Raw genomic sequence first — 21,804 nt, 5'->3', positions numbered from 1 at the left:
CCCTCTATGAGGCAAACCTTCGCTCTTTTTTCTTGTGTTGGAGGAAACTGAGGCCCTCTACTTGAAATGCTCACGTGTGCAGGACTGCCCCAGGGTGGGTTGGCGTGTGAACTGTGTGTTGTAATGATGCTTCTTGGGCAGTTGTGTGCAGCCCTGGAGCACAGTCCCAGGGCATGTCCAAGGCGTGAATCACAGGGCTTAGAACCCAGTGCTTAGCAGAGGGACCGCTGGCTGCTACACCATGTTGAGTGCACCCGCCTCTTGGGTGTGACCGCGCCTTTCCGTGCTCCGGGAGACCCATAGCCCACTGGGTTAGTCCTATGTCTAAAGGAAATGCCTGGCTTTCCTGACTTCTCGCTGGTGGCTCAGAGACCTGATTTGCTTTTGCACTGGTCCTGGGGGCTTCCAGAGTGACTGATTGCCATGGGAGGGGTGGTGTGTTGCGGCCATTTGTCTGTGTTGTTTAGACTTGAGGTCACTTTGAACCTCAGCTTGGACTTTTGTTTCCTTAAGCCAGTGGTTTCCATTGGGGGTGCACTGATGCCCAGGCCACCCTTGGCCTCCTGGGTCCAGCCCTCTGGGGTTCGACCCCAACATGGTAACTTTGAAAAGCTCCCTAGGAGATTCTGATGCCTTGAGAACCACTGTTCCCGCTCAGAGCTTCGGGCCCGTTGGGTGGTTCCAACTTCCTTTTGCGAGGCCCACGTTCCTGCTTGGGCAGGTGGCATTGCCGTGGGAAGTACGCTCTGCTGTTGTTCCGTGTGGCTGACCCTGGATGTGTCATGAGCAGGTGTCTCCAGGCAGTTAGGCTGGCCTGTGGGGGTGTGGGAGGTATTTTAGGATTGGCTTTGTTACTTCTGAGAATAGCAGCAGTGCTTGAGGTGGGGTCCTGGATACAGAGAGCTGGGGTGGGAGGAGCTCTGAGCTCGAGGGGACTCGTGTGCCTGGCGAGCTGCAGGGAGGTGCGTTGAGAGCGCTGGCGCCCGTCTGCCCTGTGGCTGGGTGGTGGTGGGGGTTCCCTGGTCCCAGTGGGGCCCCCAGCACAGCCTGGCCTGACAGTTCTGAGCGTGCTATGGATTATTTCCGTGAAGCTGTGCTGAGAAACGTGCAGTGACTCCCGAGTTACCGTTGAAACAGAAACACCTAACTGGCTTTTCCAGTGTGTCTCACCTTTTCCCGGACTGGCCTGCTCCTGCCGCTCCCGCCTACCCGCCTGCTGCGGGTGGGGCCCTGCAATCTGGGAGCTGGCTTTGTGGGGAAGGCCAGGAATCCCAGGGTGTGTGCGATGGGGTGGGGGTGGGGGGGCAGGCAGAGTGGGACTCTGCGCATAAGGCACCTTGTCCTCAGGGCAGGAGCCGAGCTCAGGTCACTCCGTGCTGTGGGGAGGGGCCAGGTCCTTCCCTGCCTAGGCGCTGTGGTCAGTAGTGGGAGTCGTAAGTCAGCCCCCCTTTCTGGCCCATCTTTGGACAATCATGTCCCTTGCAGCAGGCTAGGCCAATGAGGAGGCAGTGCAGATGGCTGCGTGGATTTGGACTGGGGGGTGGTGGACCGGCTCCGGCCTGCCTGCCCTCTGCAGGGCCCGTGTTGGGTGTGAGAGCTGTATCTGGGTTTGGGCACTAGAAAATTCCTGCTGAGGGCTGATGCTGTGGGACAGGCTCCTGTGGGACAGGCCTGGGCTCATCTTGGCTCCTCCTGCTGCCAGAAGCCCTTGGGTGAGGAGAAGGAGCTGGGAGGCTGTGTTCCTGCGTCTAGCTCCTCGCCTTGTAGCTGTCATCTGTCAGCATCGCATGCCCCTGGGAGCCAGGCAGCCCGAGGCTCTGGGCCTGATGGTTGAACCTGCCGGCGGCCCCCTTCTTATGATGCAGGGAAGCCCTGCCCTGTCGGGGCCTCTGGAGGGGGACGGGCCAGATGGCGAGAAGCCACCTTCTTGTGGCAAGCGGCCATGCGAGCTGCAGGTGCCCACGGACAGCCGTGCGGCCTGGTGGCGGCAGAGCACACGGGCAGGGTGTGTTTCTCGGTGTTTTCTGCTCACGAGTGTTGGGGGGACGTCGGGCAGGGCTGAGCGCCCGGCTGGAGCAGTGCTGCCCAGAGGCCTGAGCGGAGACCGCTGCACTGGCTGTTTGCTGATTTCTTAGCAGGCTTGAGTGTATGTCACCTTTTAACAAGCTGAGTTGCTTGAAAGAACTGGAGGGACTGCCTTCTTTTTGAAGGCATGTGCCAGAGACCTGACAACGTGGGTTTATCTGGTTGGTTTTTATTTGGAGCCCTGCACAGGGCGTCTGTTCGATATGTCAGGGAGAGCCTGGGTAAACAAGATGTGGTGCAGAGGTTCCCAGGCTGGGGGGTCTCTCTCGAAGCGTGGTTCTCAGCCCACATTTACTTTTGGTGGACGTGGAGGGCCTGGTTCCACTTGCATGTCCACGGGGCGATGGTTCTGGATCTTACTCAGGAGGCAACAGTGACACGCGTGTACTTGAGGGTCTGAGGGGGAGGATTGGGGTCCCTGAGGCTGTGGCCAAGACGCCGTGTGCATGGGGGTGGAGGACCCCTTGGCAAGAAGAGGTGTCCTTGTCACCTGTGGCTCTGTTTCTGTTCTCTTGGGGTCAGTGAGGGTGACACTGAGGCTGGAGGTCTCACTGGCGTTGTCTTGGCCCCAGGAGCTTTGGGGTGCGGGCAGGGTGGAGGTCCGCTTTCCGCGCCCATCAGCCGGCAGCTCTTCTTTAGAAATGTTTGTTTGTTTACCTGTCTTGGGCCTCAGGGTGTTTCCTGTGGGCTCTTTCGTTGTGGCAGGCACCATCTAGTTCCCTGATCAGGGATCGAACCCAGGCCCCCTGCATTGGGAGTGCGGAGTCTCAGTCACTGGACCACCAGGAAGGTTGCTGTCAGCGGTTTTAAGTGCTGTGTCTCCCTTGTGCCAAAGAACTCGTCTCCTTAGGTCTTGGAGAGGCAGCAACTTCAGGGGAGTCCGAGTGACTGTGAAGAGTGTCAGGCCTCACGTCTTAGCTTTCTGCCCCGTGGAGACGAGAGGGCCTGAGAGGTGCTGTGTGCACCATCATGGGGTTTTGTGCTGGGAGCCAGGGCCACGTCCGTGCTGGGGGGTGTGGGCTCTGCCTGCTGTTGAGATGTGATTTCATCTGGAGGCAGTATGAACGCCAGCGCAACGTGTGTGGCGAGGGCGGGGCAGGCCCCCTGGATTAAGAGATTTCTGGCTCCTGCTGACAGAGGCCCTGTTAATGAGTGTGAGAACTGTCACTATTTTTACTGCCTTCCCGATAGGCCGCCTGGCACGGCGCCCAGGGGTGAACCTGCAGCGAGAATGGGGCAGCTCCACCCTGTGTGCCGGGCACATGTGGGGCGGCTCTCACCTGGGGACGGCAGGCGTGCCCGGGGGCCATGCCGCCCGCCTGAGGCCAAGGCGGCAGCAGCCTCCTGCCTCCTGGGGTGCGTCGGTGCTCTTCTGGCCTCAGAGCAGGTGATGCTTGTCCACCTGAGGGTAGCTCTGTGACGTTTGTGTCCCCTCGTTTTAACAGGGATCTGAGAACCTTCTGAACTTTATCGCAGAATGTTGTCGGGGTCGGGGGAAGTTCATCACACAATAATAAAGGTCGCAGGTACCAGATTTTGAGGTTTTCTGGAGAGCTCCTCAAAGAAGGCTTCTAACCTGAAATGTTCATGTGCTTCTGCTCTAGAACCTTGAAGCCTTTTGCCTTTTTATACTTAACTAACTGTTGTAAGAGGCCTTATTATTCTCATTTTATTTACTTTGTTCACACAAGTGTTTACGGAGGGCCTGCTGTGTGCCAGGCAGCATTCAGGGCACGGGGGCAAGACACCTGTGTCCTCAGAAGGTGTCCAGTTCGTTGGGAAGCAGATGACCGTATCAAATGCGACGTCAGGTCATGGGAAGGACTGAAGAAGACGAGGGCAGGAGGGGACTCCAGACTTACATGGGTCTGTTAGATGGGGGTTGGGGAGAGCCTCTCTGAGGAGGTGACACTGAGCGGAGACCCCGGGCAGGAGAGGTCTGGGCGGAGGGAACGGAACTGTGGAGCCCCAAGGCCACGGCTGGGGTGTTGGGAATGGAGGCTGGGCACCGAGGTGGGAAGGGGCTCGGAGCCCAGGGTGTGAGCAAGGGCTTTGGGAGCCTGGGACCACCTGGACTCCCCTGGAGGATGATGCTGGGCCTGCGAAGGGACTGCCAGTGCGCGCAGAGCGGAGGCGGGTGCCCCCTCCTTCAAGAGGAGGCCAGGGCATGGGGCAGCAGGTCTAGTTTCAGACGTAGGCCTCCGCGTCGTCCCCTTGTACCTGCGGCTCGCTCCCTTCGTGGTGAGACCTGCTGTCCCGGAGGCAGTGCTGAAGTTCAGCTCCCCCCTCCCCCAGCACTTTCTCCCCTCCCGCGCCGTCATTCCTCTTGCAGAATCTCTCCCTGATCAGAGGTTCCGGGAATGCGGGATGGAGGGGTTGGGCCCGAAGGTCAGCCCCAGGATGAGGACCCGGGGCTTGATAACAAGTTTATGACTGGGCTGGGAGCACTGTGTTTCCTGACAGCGAGTCCTGCCCGGCAGGCTCACCCTCTGTCCTCACCCCGACATCCTGAGTGGCAGCGCAGGTCTGGCCGGAGCTTCAGACAGTCAGGAGCTCAAGAGGGCCTCTCGATTTCCCCTCCCCACATGAGTGTTTCCCAGCTGTCCTCAGGGCACAGACCCATAGCTTACGAGCGCCTGACTTGGTGAGCTTCAGTCCAGAAGGACTCTCGCTCATAGCGGCGCCCGTGCCCTGGGCTGCCAGGGGCAGTGTGTGGTGTCCCCCGACTTCCCTCGCTGCACTGGCCCCGCTTGTCACCACGCACCAGCGGTGGCTGTCTCACCATTTATGTCTGCCTGTCTGCTTTTTGATGGAGAAAGATCGTGCAGATGAGACTGCAGGGGAAGTTGGTGGGGTGATCGCAGGCCTTCCCAGAGCAGTTAATAGGTTAAAGGCGCGCTGTCTCTTAAATCCAAGCACTCACCTGGAGTCCACCTGGGCCAGAGAGACAAGCTGGAGAAGGCAGAGGCGGCAGGGAGGAGAGGAAGGATGAGAAACAAGTGTGTGTCACACATGACCAACCAGGGGGACAGCACCCCACGGGCCGGAGACCGACTCTTAAGGGGAGTGCTGAAAAACACAATTTTCATTTTAAGTGGGGCTGAAAAAGCTCCTTCAGGGGTCCGTGATGAGAACTCGTTGAGAAGCAGTGCTCTGTACCGGGGAGCTGTGGGCCGGGCCGAGTTGGACTGTCTGCCTCTGGGGGCTGACCTGTACACTGCTGTGCGAGGGAGTGGTCCCTGCTTAGGCAGATGTTACAACTAGGGACAGGCAAGACCAGGCCCCTGCCACCTTCCCTGAAGACCTGTGGTCCCGGAGCTTTAGAAGGACACAGGGTCCTGGTGGCAAGTGACCCTCATCAGCCTTGTCGCGTGTCACCCGTGCAGCGGGGCCTCCCTTGTCCTGGCTCTCGCTGTCCCCTCTCTGAGCAGCTGGACAGGTAGCGCTGAGCAGACACAGTGTCTTTATGGGGCTGATCTTGGCATCAGAAGGGTTGGAGCAGGGGCTCCCCTGGCGGTCTAGCAGTTAAGACGCTGAGCTTCCACTGCAGGTGGCATGAGTTCAATCCCTGGTTAGGGAACTACAGTCTCGTAAGCTGTGTGGCGCAGCCAAAGATTAGAAAACAGAATAGTGGAAATAGTAATGGCTGGTGGAGATCTTGCCTGTCCCACCCTGCTCCAGCCTTAAGGAGAGCTGGGGCAGGCAGACTGAGCCTCATCCGGGTGGAGAGCTCTGCCTGCAGGGGATGAGGCCTCTGGAGCGGGGCGCTGGGGCCGGCCTGCCCCCGCCCCGCGGTCTGGACGTGCGGTCAGGTGAGCTGCGTGGTTGCTCACATGCAGCGGCCCAGCGGGGCGGGGTGCCATCGGTTGAGCGAGACCAGCAGGCAGGCTAGTGGCTTTGATGTGGCCCCTGCGTGTGTGTGTGTGTTGGGGGGTGGCAGGCGTATTACAGGAACAGGCAGCTGAGCGTCGTCATCTCTCTTACCCAAGATGTTCTTGGAAATGCTCTTGTTCTGAGTGAGAGTTAGGAAACGGCCTTCTATTTTAGGAGCTTGGTGTGTATCACGCGTTGATTCGCTCGTGGTACTCATGTGTGCCTCTGGGCCCTTCGGAAGGGTCCTGTTGGTAGAGGAGAGACCCACGGTGGTGGGAGGGTGTGAGGAGGCTGGCCCTGTGCTGGGCAGCCTGCAGAGGAGCCCACGACTCAGGCAGCCCCCCTGGGTGTCCCAGGCTGGGCATTCTTGGTACAGCGTGGAGGAAAAGATAGAGGGCAGTCCTGGTGCCCTGTAGGAGGACGGAAGTCTGGGGCCGCAGATGTCCTGGAGAGGTTTGGGGAACAGGAGTAGTTCTGATGGGGCTGGGATTGGGGAGGGGATGGAATGGGGTGCAGAGCAGGGGACCTGCGTGTTGTCCGTCTCAGGTGATGTTTAGGATTCTGCGAGAATCCACGGCTTTCGTTACAGAGCTGTGGCCGAGGTGTCGTCAAGAGACGGCATGTTCCCAGTGCGCGGGCTGAGGAAGGAGCTGCCCCTAGTGGCTGCTCACGCGCTCTGCTTTCCTCTGTCTCTGGTGTCAACTGGCTCATTTTCTAGCAAAAAAAAAAAAAATGGTGGGGGGGGGGGAGCCGCATTCTCTGGGGCAGGACTGAGACACAGGGCCTCCAGGTTCTCTGCTGCACCGGCCTCCAGCGGATGTCGCCTTCTGGCCTGAAGCCCCGGAGCCCCCCGCAGGAAGACTTCCGGCGCTCTGGTGGGCTTCTCCTTGGTCGGCAGCGGGCGGAGGGAGGGGCCTGGGGCCAGCTCACCAGCATATGGGTGCAGCTCGCTCACCCGAGCTCTGCCATCTGTTCCCCCCTGCCGCCTTAGAGACCTGCCGTGTGGGCTGCTGCTCCCTCGGCAGGGACCCTCGCCGCTCAGTCAGAGCCAGGCTCCACCCTCAAGATCTGGGACAGAACCCCAGAGGAGCCCAGACGTCCCTAGCTGTGACTGGAGGGCCCCGGGAGCTCCTCTGGGGGAAGTGCGCAGGGCTCGTCCCCTCTCTGCTCTGGCAGGGCGTGGGGGACGACTGCCTCTGGGCTGCCTGGCCAGGTGGCCTGTTCTTAAACCCAGTCAGGTGTTACCGCATCTATAGGCTCAGCTGGAAGGGTTGCTGCTCCCCAGCCCAGGGCTCAGTCGGCCTGTTCAATGAGCAGCAGGTGTGACCTGAACTCTGCTGGGCTGCCTGCCCTCCAGGCCTGTGGAAGGACGGGGAGGCGGGACGGTGACCCGGACATGGCTGAGGCAGCGTGGAGAGCGGGAAATAAAGGCCCCATGCTGTCTGGGTGGGGGTGTCCGGGGGCAGGGCGGGGTGAGAACAGAACCTGAGCACGGGCATCACCGGAGAAGCCCGCTTCTCACCCTGCGGGCCACGCCGTGTACCAGGCGGGCGCCCTGCAGACCCTGCTGGGCCTGTGCCTCCCGCAGCAGCCTTGTTCCCGGACCCCGCGGGCCTGCTTCTCCCCCAGGTCAGAGCGCGGGGCCGAAAGCAGGCCCCGGGGGAGCCAGTCCCCTTGTCCTGGGACCCCGCAGGCCCCAGTTCCCTTGTCCCAGGACCCCGCGGGCCTACTTCTCCCCCAGGTCAGCGTGCAGGGCTGAGAGTGGGCCTCCAGGGAGTCTGTCCTCCACGGGAGCCCGTCCCCTTGCTCCCGGGACACCGTGGGCCTGCTTTTCCCCCAGGGTCCGTGTGGCGTGGAGAGGCTGTGGCGGCGGCCGTGCTCACTTCTGTCTGCACATTTCCTTCTCCCTGCAGGCCTCTGGCTGTACCTGGCAGGGAGCAGCCTGCCCTGTCTCACGTTGATTGGCTCTCCTAATTTTGGGTACAGGTCGGTTCACCGGGACCTGGAGGCCCAGATTGCCATCGTAACGGAGAGCCGGGCCCTGCAGCAGCAGTTTCACCAGGTTGGTTGGGGTTGTGGGGCTGTGGGGGTGTAGTTGGGTGCCTGGTTCCTGGGCGCTGCCTCCTTCCACTGTCTCCTGCTGGGGTCCAAGGGTGGGAAATAACTGGGGTCCTCTCGCGTGTGCCGGTGGCCGGTCCCGAGGGAGGCCTTCTGCACCCCTCTGCCTGCAGCCTGGGGCCTGCCCTGGCCTGGTGGGCACTGTCCCCTGCGTCTCGGGGCGCATTGTCTTTTCCTGCATGGGCAGAGAACGCTTTGTTCTCACGGGGATGTGAATATGGCAGTGGTCCCAACCTCTTCTGAGACGGCGGATCAGCTCCTGGGGTAGGAGCCAGGGTCACACAGGGCCCACGCCCAGGTCTGTTAGGGAGCAGCTTTGGATGGCCGGGGTCACTTCTGATGAAGACCCTCCCCCAGAGGTGCTTCAGAGTCAGGGCAGGGAGAGGCAGGAGGTGGGGTTGCCCCCCAGGCAGAAGGGGCACATGGGAGGCAGGGTCTCTGCAAGTGGAGACAGAAGCTGGCAAAAAGAACCAACCCTTAGAGTGACCTCAGAGGCCATGCAGACAGAGGTGGTCTGTGCGGAGCTGCGCCGTGGCCAGGGCTCGGACTGTCCGGGGCCCAGACAGCTGTGCCCTTGAGTCTGCACGATGATCCTTTTGCGCTGAGAACTTCGATTCTCTTTATTTTCCTTCAGGTTGTTTCACTGGGTAGTGATCTGGTTTGGGATTGACTCTGCAGGAGGTGGTGGAGGGACTGCTTGGAGGTGTGCCTGGCCAGGAGCGGGGTCCCGAGTGGTGCTTTGTAGGCGCTGGTGGTGGGCGGGGCCCTGTGGAGGCTGGTGTGCCGCCTGCCCCCGCCTGTGTCAGGGGATGGCGGTGGGGCAGGGCGGGCCTGTTTCCAAGGTGTCTTGGGATTTCTGCATGGTTTTTGTCACACTTGCAGTAGGATTTCTCTCCTTGCAGTTGTGAGAGGGGGTGGCAGCCATTTTTGAGAGCGAGGGGGCAGGGGCCGGGTGGTCCTGAGAGAGAACCTAATGCTCTTGGTCTGGCTCGGCAAGCATGTTGTGTGGTCCAGCGAGGACCTCCCGCTCCCCTGGGAAGAGACTCCCCCGCGTGGCTCACAGGACCGCAGGCCTTTCTCCCGAGCTGGGGCTGGAGAGTCAGTCACAGGGCACGGGACCCCCAGCCCCTCCTGTTGGCCCTGGGGGCCCTCGGTCAGGTGCGGGGTGGGCGGGGAGAGTGCCGGGCTCCCGGGGACAGGAAGGCAGCTCTGGTTCCCAGAGGGGCAGCGGTCTCAGCCTCCTTCCGCGATGGTGGTCTTCCCATTTAAAGTCAAGGATAAGTGCAGATGAATTCTTCCTGCATCTGTGTGCATCTTTGTGTTTGATCGCCTGCAGCAGTGCTGGTGGACTTTCGGGAATGCGAGCACCGCACCTGTGCATGTGAAGCCCGGGTGACCCTTCGGCTTCATGAATTTATGACCTTTATGACAAAGCCTCTCCTGGGGAGGTGCCAGCCTCCCTCCTGAGTCATGGAAGCCTGGATAACACCCCCAGAGGCCAGCCCTCAGAAGTGCAGCGGCTGTGTTAAGCCTTTATTCTTGTGTTTGGGAATTACTCTTGCGAAATCCTTGGAGCCTTTGTTGATGGACAAGGAAATGGTAACTGCCTGGTTCCCCGGGATCTGCCTCCTGTGATCTGGGAATCTTGTCAGTGCCTGAGCGGGCCCTGGTGCCGGGAAGGGCCTCACCAGGGCCGAGGGGAAGTGGCAGTGGTCGGGCTCCGGGCGGCCAGCGGGAGACTCTCATCTGCTCAGCAGATCACAGATGCTACGGTCAGGCTTCCAGCAAACCCCCGCCAAGGTTCCAGCAGGGGCTGGCCGGCCTCAGGGCGCTGGGGCGAGAGGAGCGGGGCCTCTCCCATACCTCCGCCCTGGCTTCTGAGAGCCGGGTTTCCCAGACGGTAGAGGGGTCAGGGTGCGCCTGGCCCCAGGACCAGGGCTTTATGGGCCTTGGCTGATTTGGGGGAGCAAGTCTGTGCCCAGAGTCCTGGTGCTAGCCGCTCTCCCCCCGCTCCCCGAGTAGGGGAACTGAACCCACATCCTGAATCTTGAGAAAAGCTGGGCCGCTTGTGGTCAGGAGCTGCTTCCCCAAATGACATATTTGGGATATTTTCTTTTTCTTCCCAAACCTGGGTCCCAGGGGCTTTTGTTGGTGGGAGGGTGGCAGTCTGTGCCAGTGCAGCCCTTCCATTCTTTAGAAGCACGCAGACCTCTCTGCTTTTAACATGCAGAAAGGCATTTCTGGATAACTCCACCTATGTGCTCACACACTGGGACGACAGCCACCCTCTGGAGAGGCCCATGTGAGCCCTGATCCTGGGACTGCCCAGCCGCGCAGCCTCCCCAGAGCCCAGAAAGTCCCTAAAACCCCGCTGCCCGGGGCCCTGCCGTCAGAAGCCGCCTCTGGAGTCCTCCTGGGGTCCCAGGGAAGGGCCCTGTCCGTGTCTCCCTGGGCACCGGAGTGGGGAGATATTTTTATCCAAATCCAAAGTCCCTCCCTTCAGTTAGTACGTACAGTAAAAACTGAAAGCTTCCTGGTTTTGTTCGGGGAGCACGGTTCACCACTTGTGACCTAGGGAAGCCTCCCTTGAACAGCATTGTGACCCCAAGCAGCTGACTTCCTTCTCCATCCCCATGCGGAGTCTGTGAGGAAACTTAAAGTGTTTCTGGTAATTTAATTGAGATCTTGGCTGTGTATTCATTGGAAAAACATAAAGCTGGAGCCGGGTCTGTGGAGACCGCCGCAAAGCAGTCCCTGGAGACCAAGGCCGGCTCCTCCGTCAGGCCTGTCCAGCCGCGGTCAGTGGGCGGCACAGTCGGCTCAGATGCGAAGCGCCAGGGACCCTGGCCCCGGGGCCCGGCCCACAGGGGAGTGAGCACGCACACTGCGCAGGAAGCCGTGAGGTCGGGCGCTAGATTTCCCCAGCCCTTGACGGGAAGAGGTGCGGACAGTCTGTCGTGTTCTGATGGCGCCGTGTCCTCCGTGGCCCCCTCTCCCGTCCTCACTGGGTCACGGGTTGGCCAGGGACACAGCTTCCATTCCCGCCTCCCAGAGGAGAGCGTCCGGCTCCCAGCGGGTTGGGGGGCAGCACCCCGGCACCCCCCTGGGGCTCCTGGTGCCAACGTGGATGGAGTATCGGCACAGCCAGTGCTGAGGAAGCCTCACCGGGGCATGGTAGTCAGGGTTTCGCAGATGGAGGGACATGAGGCTCAGAGAGGGAAGTCACAGCTCCTGACTGCTTCCTCTGCCTTGGGAAAGCCTCGAGGGTGTCGTGTTTTAAAAGAGAGGCATTTTCTCCTCTCAAAGATTTTTTATTCATTCATTCTTGTTGGCTGTGCTGGGTCTTCGTGCTGGGTGTGGGCTTTCTGCGGTGTGCAAGCGGGAGCTGCTGTCCGCTGCTGTGGCTTCTCTGGTCATGGAGCACAGGTTCCAGGGCGTGGGCCTCGCTGCCCCGCGGCACGTGGGATCCTCCCAGACCAGGGGTTGAACCCACGGCCCCTGCACTGGCACATGGGCCACCAGAGCAGTCCTCTTCTCAAACACCATGTAAGACAAGGCTTATGTCAGCGTTTTTAAACTCACTTTTAAATATGAAAGTGATATTCTTTTACTTTAAAAATGGAGGAAAATTAGAAGACACTGACCCTTTTGCCCAGAGATAGTCACTGAAATTGTTGCGATCGTTCCTATCCAGTCTTGGTCTGTGGGCTTATGGAGAGTGTCACTTGTCTTTTTTCTTTTTAATGAAGTTAGGACTGTGTTTGTTGTGTACATTAATTCCCATGCAGTGTCTTGCACTCCATCTGGTGTGCCTTCCCATATCATTAAGTCGGTGTTTCTCCAGGGCAGGGTTAGCTTATGGTGAACGCTGGTGTGTCATCTGGCTTTATTATGTTTGATTAGTTGGTTGTTGGACATTTAGGTGATTTCCAGGTTTTCTCTATCATAAATGTTGGCATGATAAATGTGCGTATACAGAAATCTTAGTGCATAGTTATTTTCTTGGGATAAACTCTTGCAAACGGAGCTTTTCAGGGCTTTCGATAACCTGTTGCCAAGTTGCTCTCCAGACGGGGATCCGGCCCCCAGCTTTCCATCAGCCGTGTCCCGGAATGCCTGTTGCCTCTGCCTTCGTCAGCAGGGGCTGATGACGTTACAACTTGGTGCCAGCTTGAGAGAAGAAGAACTGTCTTGTTTAAAAAAGGACCTTCATTGTTTTAATTGTACTGCCTCATTTAATGAGGATGCACTTTTAAATATTTCCTTCAGCTGTATTCCTTCAGCTCTAAATTGCCTGTCCCCCACGCATCTCGGTCTTCAAACTGTAGACACCCTGGCTTCCTAGCTTTCTGCAGGGATGTTTCACAGGGACGACGTGCGCCGGGGCCCCCGCGGAGCCCCAGGGCCGCAGGCCGCGTGGCCGGAGCTGCCCCGTAACCCCTGGTTGTCCCTCTTCCGCAGGAGCAGGAGCAGCTCTACGGCAGGGCAGGTGTGGTGTCCTCTGCCACCTTTGAGCAGCCAAGCCGGCAGGTGAAGCTGTGGGTGAAGATGGTGACTCCGCTGATCAAGAACTTCTTCTGAGGACGGCAGGTACTGACCTGCGGTCACTAGGGGGCCACGGGCGGTCCTCTCCAGCTGGGGTCCCGGGGCCTCTTGCAGGGGCTCGGGAGCTCTCTGATCCTTCCTTGATTACCTGCCTGTCTGTGGGGCCTGGAGGCGGCCTTGGGGCCAGGGCCTCATGGCTGCTGGACACCGGGGTAGATTCTGTGCCCGCTGCCTGTCGCTGAGCATGGGGTTCTTAAGGCAGTGGGGGCGGAGGGGCAGCGCTCGTGGTGGGGACACCCGGGCTTGCTGCCTGGGCCGTGCAGGCTGGACGGAGCCTCAGTCAGGCCTCGGGGCTGTGACCCCGTCTCCGTGGTGCTCCTGGGGTGCGCTGGCAGACTCGCGGTGCCCTCGGTGACTGGCAGCAGGACTCACCAGTCCATCCAGGAGCCTGCCGAGAGCACCTGAGGCCCCGGGCCACCAGCTGTGTCCCATGGGGACAAGAGGCAGCCTCGCATGGCCACCCCTGTGGCTGCCGTCAGGGGTGGGGTCTTTCCTGAGTGACCCTCTGGGTTCGGATCCCTTTAGACCCTGACCTGGCCCCAGGTGGATCAGTCTCCGGGGTGGGATGTTCTGGGTAGGACTCTGCTCGCCCAGCCCAGGCAGAGGGGCTTGTGGGGGAAAGAGAGTGAGGAGGTGGGAGGACAGGATGGAGGCTTGAGCGGCCGAGTGTGGTCCGCGTTGGCCCCGTGTGTGGCCTGGACCCCGGTTCTCTCCTCAGTCTCACTTTGAAAGGTTGTATTTTATCAGTTCATTTTCCCTGATCATTTTAATCACCTTATGCTTTGTCCGGGTAACTCGAGATGTAGAGGGTAGAGAGGCACTAAGAGGCCGAGCCGCGGCCCCCCCAGCCCGCCGCTCCTCTTCTGGCTGCTGCTGCTTCTCTCTGCCCTGTGCTCCTGCCCTGCCCCATGTCTCCGGGAGCAGATCTCAGAACCTCCCAGCCCACGCCGCACATCTTCAGGTGCTTGAACCTCGGCCAGAGAGGAGGCCTCCCGGCACCAGGGCTTGGCAGCTCACCCCTGGCGGGGGTGGGGCGGGGGGAGACAAATAGGATTCCAGCCCTGCCATGTCTCCCTCACGTGTCTCCCTGCCAAGGGCTGGCGGCTCCGGCAGTCACGTTCTTTGCACGTGGGTCTTGGGAGGCTGGGGTTCTGGGCTGGGGGCACCCCGCCTGAGCCTGGAGCGGCCCCGGCCCTGCCCTGGGGCCCCGGCAGGTCTGCAGGTTCTCCGGGTGGGCAGTGGTGGAGCCGCAGCCATGCTACCCGGGGGCAGCGGCACGTCAGTTAACACTGTCTGTCTTCAAACCAGTGATTAAATTGTCCTGTGGACGATCAGAGGAGGGAAGCCAAAGGAATGCGCCGGGCGCTGGGTTTCTGTTTGGAGGGAGGCTTTTGGTAAACAGCGTTCTCATTCCTGCAGATGCTGTGGGCCAGAGCGAGCCTGCGCCACGGCCGGGCTTGAGCAATAGGCGGCCTGCTCGCTTTGTGTCTGCCGCCTGCCTTCAGGACGGTCCTGGGCGGGGGGCTCCCCTCCCCCCCTGGAGCTCGCCCCAGCCTGGGCCCCTGCCCTTCTGCCCCACCCCGGGACTGCTGCCGTGCCCACGGCACTTTCAGATGCAGCACAGCGCTCGTCCCAGTCTGTCTCCCCGAGACTGGATTGCAGCTCCAAGGTGAATCATCTCACAGTTAGGAGAGAATTTTGTCATCAACCCACCGTGTGTAGTGTGGAATGAATGACTGTTTTATTTCAGGCTCTGGAGGCAAAATTGGAAAACGTCCCCATTCTGTGGTTATCACCAGGGATTAGGATGAGTTGTGTGGTGGCCACCGGCAGTTCTATGTTCTCCAGTCAGAGTGGTGGCTCTCCTGTCCCTCCAGCCTGGACACCAAGGGCTACAGTGACCCCTTCTGGCCAGCGGTGGCGGTTGCCTGGCACCCAGACTCTGGCCAGAACCCCTGCTTCCGAAGGGGTGTGGATCCTCCAGGTCCTAGGGTGGGAGGATTTGAGGGACATTTTTCCTTCTCCCTCTCAGCCCCACCAGACCCAGGATTGTTGTAAATCATTGGCCTCAGAGGTAGGCCTTCTAGGACCGCTTCTTCACCCATGGATTGAATGAGAATCCTTGGAAAAAAGTTTTTACAAAACTTCAGGATCAGGGTGAACTTAGAAAACGAAGTTAGATATCCCTGGGTGGGGAGTGTGGGGTTGGGTGGGGGACAGGTTCCTTTACTCTGCTTTTTAAGTTGAGAGACACTGAGGGTCCAGCTCATGAGCCCCGCCCTCCACCCCTCCAGGGGTCTGTTATATGGAGCTTGTGGGTCCTGCTCGCTGCCTTCCTTGTCCCCTTCTCGTTGTCTGCACCCATCCCCTGGGTCAGCCTTAAGGGTAGCCCAGCTGCTTTTCTGAACTACGTGCATCAGCGCGGCCACGCAGAGTCAGGCAGGTCTAGGGCCTGCTGCGCTTGGTCCTGATGAGGTCATTCTGGCTGCCTATAGGGACACTGGCCCCCAGCTGTCAGACGGGAGCCGATCCAGGGCTGCCACCTGCTCCCCTTGGAGCAGGAGCCCAGAGTGCAATGAGACGGGCCACCTCTCGTGGGCAGGCTGTGGATGTCTGTGTGGGGAGGGCATGGGGTCACCTTTCCTGAACCTTGTCTCCTGTGCCAGAAACACGGGGGCTGGGGGCCCTGGCCTTCCTGGTGCCCGCTGCCGTGCTCAGCCCGGGTCGCAGTGCCTGAGGGCACACGCACTTCAGGCTTTCTCGGCCGCTGAGCAGCTGGCCCTCTTGTGCTGACTTGGGGTCTGTTCTTCATTTTCTGGTTCCTAGATGGTGGGTGGGTTAGGTTGTGTGAAATTTTTCTATTTCTTGAGGTAGGCCTGTATTGCTATGAATTCTTGGAAGTCTTAGAACTGGTTTTGCTACATCTCATTGATGTTGGAAAGTTGTGTTTTTATTTTCGTTGTCTCCAGGAATTTTCTGATCGCCTTCCTAGCACGTGATGCATCCTGGTGAATATGCCACGTGCACTTGAAAAGACTGTACATTCTGTTTTTGGGTGGAATGTGCTCTAGTTATCTGGAAAGTCCAACTGGTCTGATGTGTCGTTTGAGACAACTATTTCCTTATTGATATTCTGGGTGATCTGTCCATTGTTCTAAACGGGTGTTAAAAGTCCATTGCTATTAATTGTGTTGTTGTCTGTTTCTTCCTTTGCATATGTTAATGTTTGCTTTATATGTTTAGGTACTTCTGTAATCAATGTTACATTATATGATGCCTTTCTTTGCCTATTATAGACTTTGCTTTAAAGTCTGTTTTGGTGGTAACAAGTGAGAACTGTTGGGGAGAAGGGTGGGAGCTGAAAGACAGTGAAGATGCTGCCCAGAACTGAGCATGTTTATTGTGACCTCCCAGGGCACATACATGTGTTCAAAGTGGTCCCTCCAGTACCCAGCAATTTCAGAAAGTGGGCAGTTGACAGGGAAGCACTTGAGGTGCATGGAAATGGCCCCCCTTTGGAATAGTTTGTTTTTCAGATTTCTGGGGCGGGGAGGAGGCATTACCACAACCGAGGGAGGTTTTCTTCAGAGAAGGAAGAATGCTTTAGGGAGAGTGCCTGTGGAGGTAGCAGCTCCTGTTACACAGGAATGGAACGCCTCGGCCCCTTAGTGGTGGGTGTTCACATGTAGCATCAGGCCCAAGGGTGTGACTGCCTCCAGCTGTAACCCTGCAGGTCCCTGGTGGGGAAAGCTTAACCCAGCCGCCCCTGTAGAAAGTCAGGATTTGGGGGTTTGGTTCCTCGGATGTTCCTCCGGCTACTGGGAATCGGGGTTTCACCCCCCAGGCCTGTGCCGGGCCCCTGGTGGCCAGCAGGTGCCTAGCTGAAGGCCAGCTCAAGTGAATCAGACAAGCCCGGCTCAGTAGCCGCATTGTTTTAATCCTGTCCACACCCCCTCTTCACGCTACCTTCCCCCCTCTGGTTAGTCCAGATGTGCATGCTTATGAAGTACCTCGATTATTTAGGAGAACAAAAAGCAGCCGTCAGTTCCTGTGAAAATAAATGACAGTTGAAGGCTGGGTTCCCAACTCTGAATCTGGAGTTGTGGTCAGGACCTGGCCCAGGGCAGCGCGGGCCTCTCTCCAGCTAGACCTGGAGGAGCAGTGCCACGGCCGCCAGGATCCACTTGGCTGCCTTCTCCTTGGTCTTCAGGTTAAAGGTCCAGACGTAGGTGGGACCACGGATGCGTGTTTTGTACACGGGACACTCATAGATGTTCTTGGTCTCCATGCGGTCCACAGGGATGGCCTTGATGAAGATGACGGGCATGGCTGGCGTCAGCTCTTTCAGCCGCGCTTCGGCGATGACTCCGATCTGGGTGTCCCAGCGAGCTCCTGCAGGGGCGGCACGTCTGAGGGTCAGGGTGGCCCGCGGTGAGGTGACTGGCTCGCGCCCCCACCCCTGCTGAGATGGGCCAGAGCCGGACTGGCACCAGGATCACCACACATGGGGCTGCGAGCGGAGGGCGTGGCGGGGGCGTGTGTGTCTCGCTGAGAACGTCCGGGGGCCGGCTTAGCCCTGAACCATTGTTTACATTCGTGGTGTTTTCAGAGCCTCGTGTGTCAGCCGCCTTGATTTCGGGGGCAGGAAATCGTAACTCCAGCTCAAAGTGACCGATTAAAGCTCTCCGCTCCCCTCCCCTGTGGCGTCTGTCCCGTGTCCCTGCGCAGTATAAATGTGTATACGTACATAGAACTGTTGTTGCCTTGAACCAGAGTTATTTCTACTCACCCTATTTAATGACGCTGAGATTTCCTGTAATTCCACAATAAACATGGAGAACGTCTGCTGCTGTGCTTATCTCTGGGGATGTGGGTGGGGGGGGGTGCTGACACCCCCCCAGGAACGGGGGTGACATCTGTCACAGGGGAGGGGTTGGCACTCAACTCAGAGCGGGCCTGTCTGGCCTCACTTGGTGCAGGACAGCACAGAGTGAGTGCCGGCCTTGAGTCCCCCGCGGCTGCTGGGATCTGGCCACGTGATGGCCTCGCACGGGGCTCCGAGGTGGTGGCTGGCCAGGCCGCCATGCCCTTGGGTCTGGGGTGGGCGGGGGACTCGGACAGAAGCCTCCGCCCTCAGAAGGCACACTTGTGCCAGGCCGCAGGGCCCACCACCTCCCCGCCAGCGCCAGCTACCTTCCATGAAGAGCCCGTACACGTAGGAGCCCTCCCGGGGGGGCGCGGTCATGTCCTCCCGGTTCTTCTTGGTCACCTCCACAGACAGACACATCTTGTCCAGCGGCCACTCGTTCTTCCTGGCCATGGACTGCATGATGGCCGTGAGGAAAGACTGGGGGTTGAAGAAGCCGGCCAGCCACACAGTGGTGGGCAGTGCGAAGTCCGTGGTCCAGGCCTCGAGCTCCTGGAGGGGGCGCAGGCGGGGCCGAGCTGGAGCTTCCCCACCTCCACACAGCGGACGTGGGGCCCGGCCGCCTGCCCAGGGTGCCCCCTCACTGTCTGGGTGGGGGGTGCTCAACGTCAGAGGCTCGGGTCTGAAAGCCTGCTGGGAGGGCCTCTGCGTCTCTGGCCGTGGGAGCTGCTCCCACCTCAAGCCCACCCTGGGGTTCCTTCGAGGGGAAGTGCCTGCACTCTGGGGCCCATGTCCCCAAGGCGTGGCCGAGACCAGGCCAGCGGGGACCTCTGCACACGCCCGCTCCCCAGCCTCGCTCTTCAGGCCCTGGGGACAGGTTTGCTGAGCATGCAGTGGCTCCCCCGAAGCCTGTCCTTACCCTGATGCGGAGCAGCAGGTCAGCATACCAGGCCGCCAGGCCCATCATGGAGGGGTAGGCCCGGGCCACCCAGGAGTCGGGCACGGTGTCATAGAACAGGGCTGTGGACAGGTCCTCCATGTCGGTTGTGATGGTCAGTTCTCCCTGGGGGACACACGAGGGTGCTGGGGCACTCAACAGTGACCCAGGCCCGGGCGTCACTGGCCCTGAGGTGCCCACTCCTCCAGCCCAGGGACCTTGAGGGTGTGGCTCAGTGGCCTCAGGCTCGTTGGCCTGTGGCCGAGGGCGGTCAGCCTGTGGCGGCCAGCCCATGTCTAGGTCCCAGCCCAGGTCCTGCCGCCCCTGTAGTTCTGACCTTCAGCCCCAGGTTCAGCTCCTTCAGCGAGCGACGCATTTCGTTGGTCAGGATGTTCATCCTCTCACATTCCTGGAAGGCGACCACCACGTAGGGGGTCTTCTCGGCGGCCTTGGCCATGATCTCGGCCATGTTGAACGTCTCCGGGATCTTCTCCAGGATCTCGTCCAGCACGGCCTTCACCTGGACACCAATCCCCAGCCGGCCCGTGTCATTGGGCCCCAGCTCTGCCCCAGCGCCAGACCAGGGCGCTGCCCCGACGTTCACCTCCAAAGCCCAGGAGCAAGGCAGGTGGAATTGCCAGGAAAAGGGGATCGTGGGGGTGCAGCCCCGGGCTCCATCGGGGAGGGGGACCTTGGTCTCGTCGTCAAGGCCACGTGGCTGTGCCCTTGGGAGCATGACCACTCTGGCCCGGCACCTTCAGACGTCCTGAAGGCACTGCCTCCCCCCTATCGGGTCACCCCATGGTCATGGGGTCATGACCCTGTCCTTGGTGGGAGCTGTCTGCGTGGACGTGCTGGTCACACCCTCTCAAGGGCTGGCCCCCATGGTGGTCCTGTACACCACTGCCCACCCATAGACCTCTGGTTGGTCATTAGAGAAAAGGTTGTGGCGCTTCATAGCACTGAGGTTCCACTCCAGTCAAGAAATCTGGACTTCCCCGTGCTTGCGGGGTAGGCCGAGCGCCCCGCTGGTGAGGTTTGGAGCCCTGGGGAGGGAGGCGCTGTGTGGGGTGGGGTCGGCTCTCTAGCTCAGCCCTCGGTGTTTAGTTTGGGGCCACAGCAGCCAGCTTGCAGGCCCCCAGCCTGGAAGGGGGATCAAGGTGGGGGTCAGACACCCACCTTCTCCTCGCGGGAGACCCCGGTGCCGGCCCCCGAGTCCGTCTCCTTGGGCTGCATCTCCAGGACGGTGCGGAACAGCTTCTCCGAGGTGACCGTCAGGAAGCCGATCTCCGCGTTGGGGTGCAGGCCGTACAGGTAGGGGCTCTCGGGGGGCAGGTTCTCATCGATGTATTCGTGGTAGCCCTGCAAAGAGGGGCTGGGTGAGCTGGAGCCTGCATCCTCCTCGTACGAAGCCTCTCTTCCCAGAACCTTGCGCCTACCCCTTGCCCTCTGGGCCGACCCCCTCTTTCTATGAGCCCCTCTTGGGGCCGCCCCCCACCACACAGAGGGCGTTTCCCCTCCCACTCTGTGGAGGCTGCCTCTCAAACCTGCTTTCTGGGTTGCCTGCCCGCTGGCTGCCTCCTGGAGGGTCTGTTGGTCCGTAAGGAGGCCCGCTCCAGGGAGCCCGCGGGCCAGCCCTGCCCTGTTGCTCTGCCTCCTGGAGGGCGCCCGCCCGTGTCTCACGTGCTCCCTGTCCCTGGAGGGCGCGCTCCTCACCTTGTAGTCCAGGTTGGGGGGGATCTGAAAGCCCGGGGCCAGCAGGATCTCCCCCTCCAGCATCTCCGCCCGGATGTACTCCGCCAGGTAGGTCCTGCAGAGCCGGCGGTCCCAGTCGTCGGTGATGTGGCCGCCGTACATGATCTCCCCGAAGAGGTAGCGGAGGTCGTCCCAGGGCACCTTCGGAGGGGAGCAGCTGCCATCAGGGGGCCTGCCAGCCCCTCATGTCACCTTTGCCCCTTCCTCCCCACCCGCTCTGCAGGGTCACCTGCTCCCCTCGGGCAGCAGGCCGAGGGCTGGCCCTGCCTCCCCTCTGACTGCAGCCAGCAGCTGAATGGGGTCAACCCCTGCTGACCCTCTTCCCATGGGGCCCCTCTCATGAGGGGCTCTCCAGCCTCCATCCCCTCTCCCCGGCCCTGTGCCCACCCCTCCTCCATGCTCTCCCTTGACGTGAGTCCCCTGGCACTGGCACTGAGTCCCTGCAGCCTGCCTGTCCCCCCCCCCCACCTTTATTCCCCGACGGGATGAAATGGGGAGCCTCCTGTGACCTTGCCCTTCACCGCCACCTCCAACAATAGCAGTAACTCTCCGTGGACGGAGTGTTGGCTCTGGGGCGCCAGCGAGCTTTTTGGCCACGTGGTCCAGTTTGTCGTGTCTTCACAGTCTAGTGGGTCTTCTGCTGACCCCACCCACAGTTCCCCGGTCCCAAGCATACTCCAGTAGCCCTGCCCACGTGGGCTGCTGAGGGCTCTGTAGCAGAGCCAGCTCCAGCAAGTACCCTCTCCCCGACCCCAAGGCCTGGCTCTGCCCCATGGGAACCCGACCAAACCAGGCAGCGCACACAAGCGTCACCCCTGGCGGTGGCCGGGTCTCTCTGCGCACCCCACGCTCGGCCGCTCCCACTGCCCTCCGCTCTGCGCCTGCTTCCATGCTGTGCCCTCAGCCTGGGGTGCCGCTACTTTGGCCAACGTGCCACGACTGCGCTCCTCTGAGGCCACTTGGGTGCGGGTCCCCCCCACCCCCGACAACACTGGGAGCCCGTCCCCTCCCTGCTCCTCGTCCCAGCGCGTAGCTGCGGCTCCTGCAGAGGGCTGTCCAGCCGTGAGAGCCACACGGGGACGCCACAAACGAGACTTGTGATTTTCCAGCAGCCACATAAGTGGAAAGCTTGCTCCGGCAGGCACTTGGCACCAAACTGTGAATGAGGTATTTCACTTTGTCCGTTAGTTTTGCACCAAGCTTTTGAAACCCAGAGTGTCTTGGGCCCCTCGGTTGAGACATGCTGCATATCACATGTGCCTCAGGGCCTGGGACCTCACCGCACACACTTCATTTTCTCTGAGGATCGCAACTCCTTAAGGGCAAGGTGGGCACTGATGTAGCTCCTGCAGTGCCCCTCCTGGATGGCAGCTGGCTGCCAAGAACACACAAGTTAAAGTTAATTGAATAGAACTTGACTTTTTTTTTTTTCGGGCTGAGTCGCACAACATGTGGGAATCTTAATTCCCCAACCAGGAGTCAAGCCCAGACCCTCAGGGGTGAGAACATGGGGTCCTAACCACTGGACCACCAGGGAAGTAGTCCCAAGAACTTGTTTTATCAG

The 21,804-nt window shown here is 60.2% G+C and overlaps 2 protein-coding genes across 2 annotated transcripts in view; one reads left to right on the top strand and one right to left on the bottom strand.

The window, feature by feature from the left end:
- PGS1 (phosphatidylglycerophosphate synthase 1) overlaps window positions 1-17,525 on the top strand; it is a 36,748-nt gene extending 19,223 nt beyond the window's left edge. The window contains exons 8-10 of the mRNA XM_061144657.1: window positions 7,872-8,020; window positions 12,538-12,666; window positions 16,981-17,525. Coding sequence (XP_061000640.1) covers window positions 7,872-8,020; window positions 12,538-12,657 — 269 coding nt within the window. The 3' untranslated portion in view covers window positions 12,658-12,666; window positions 16,981-17,525. The remainder of the gene's footprint in view (window positions 1-7,871; window positions 8,021-12,537; window positions 12,667-16,980) is intronic.
- The window catches only part of DNAH17 (dynein axonemal heavy chain 17), a 94,158-nt gene continuing 89,179 nt past the window's right edge, over window positions 16,826-21,804 (bottom strand). Inside the window, exons 75-80 of the mRNA XM_061144656.1 lie at window positions 20,202-20,381; window positions 19,665-19,847; window positions 18,823-19,005; window positions 18,468-18,611; window positions 17,875-18,100; window positions 16,826-17,073 (exon numbers count right to left, since the gene is read on the bottom strand). Coding sequence (XP_061000639.1) covers window positions 16,826-17,073; window positions 17,875-18,100; window positions 18,468-18,611; window positions 18,823-19,005; window positions 19,665-19,847; window positions 20,202-20,381 — 1,164 coding nt within the window. The remainder of the gene's footprint in view (window positions 17,074-17,874; window positions 18,101-18,467; window positions 18,612-18,822; window positions 19,006-19,664; window positions 19,848-20,201; window positions 20,382-21,804) is intronic.

The sequence above is a fragment of the Dama dama genome, chromosome 5 (genome assembly GCF_033118175.1).
Source record: "Dama dama isolate Ldn47 chromosome 5, ASM3311817v1, whole genome shotgun sequence".
NCBI classification, from domain to species: domain Eukaryota; kingdom Metazoa; phylum Chordata; class Mammalia; order Artiodactyla; family Cervidae; genus Dama; species Dama dama.
The sequence above is the reverse complement of the archived record's forward strand: the minus strand, read 5'-3'. Positions and strand labels throughout refer to the sequence as shown.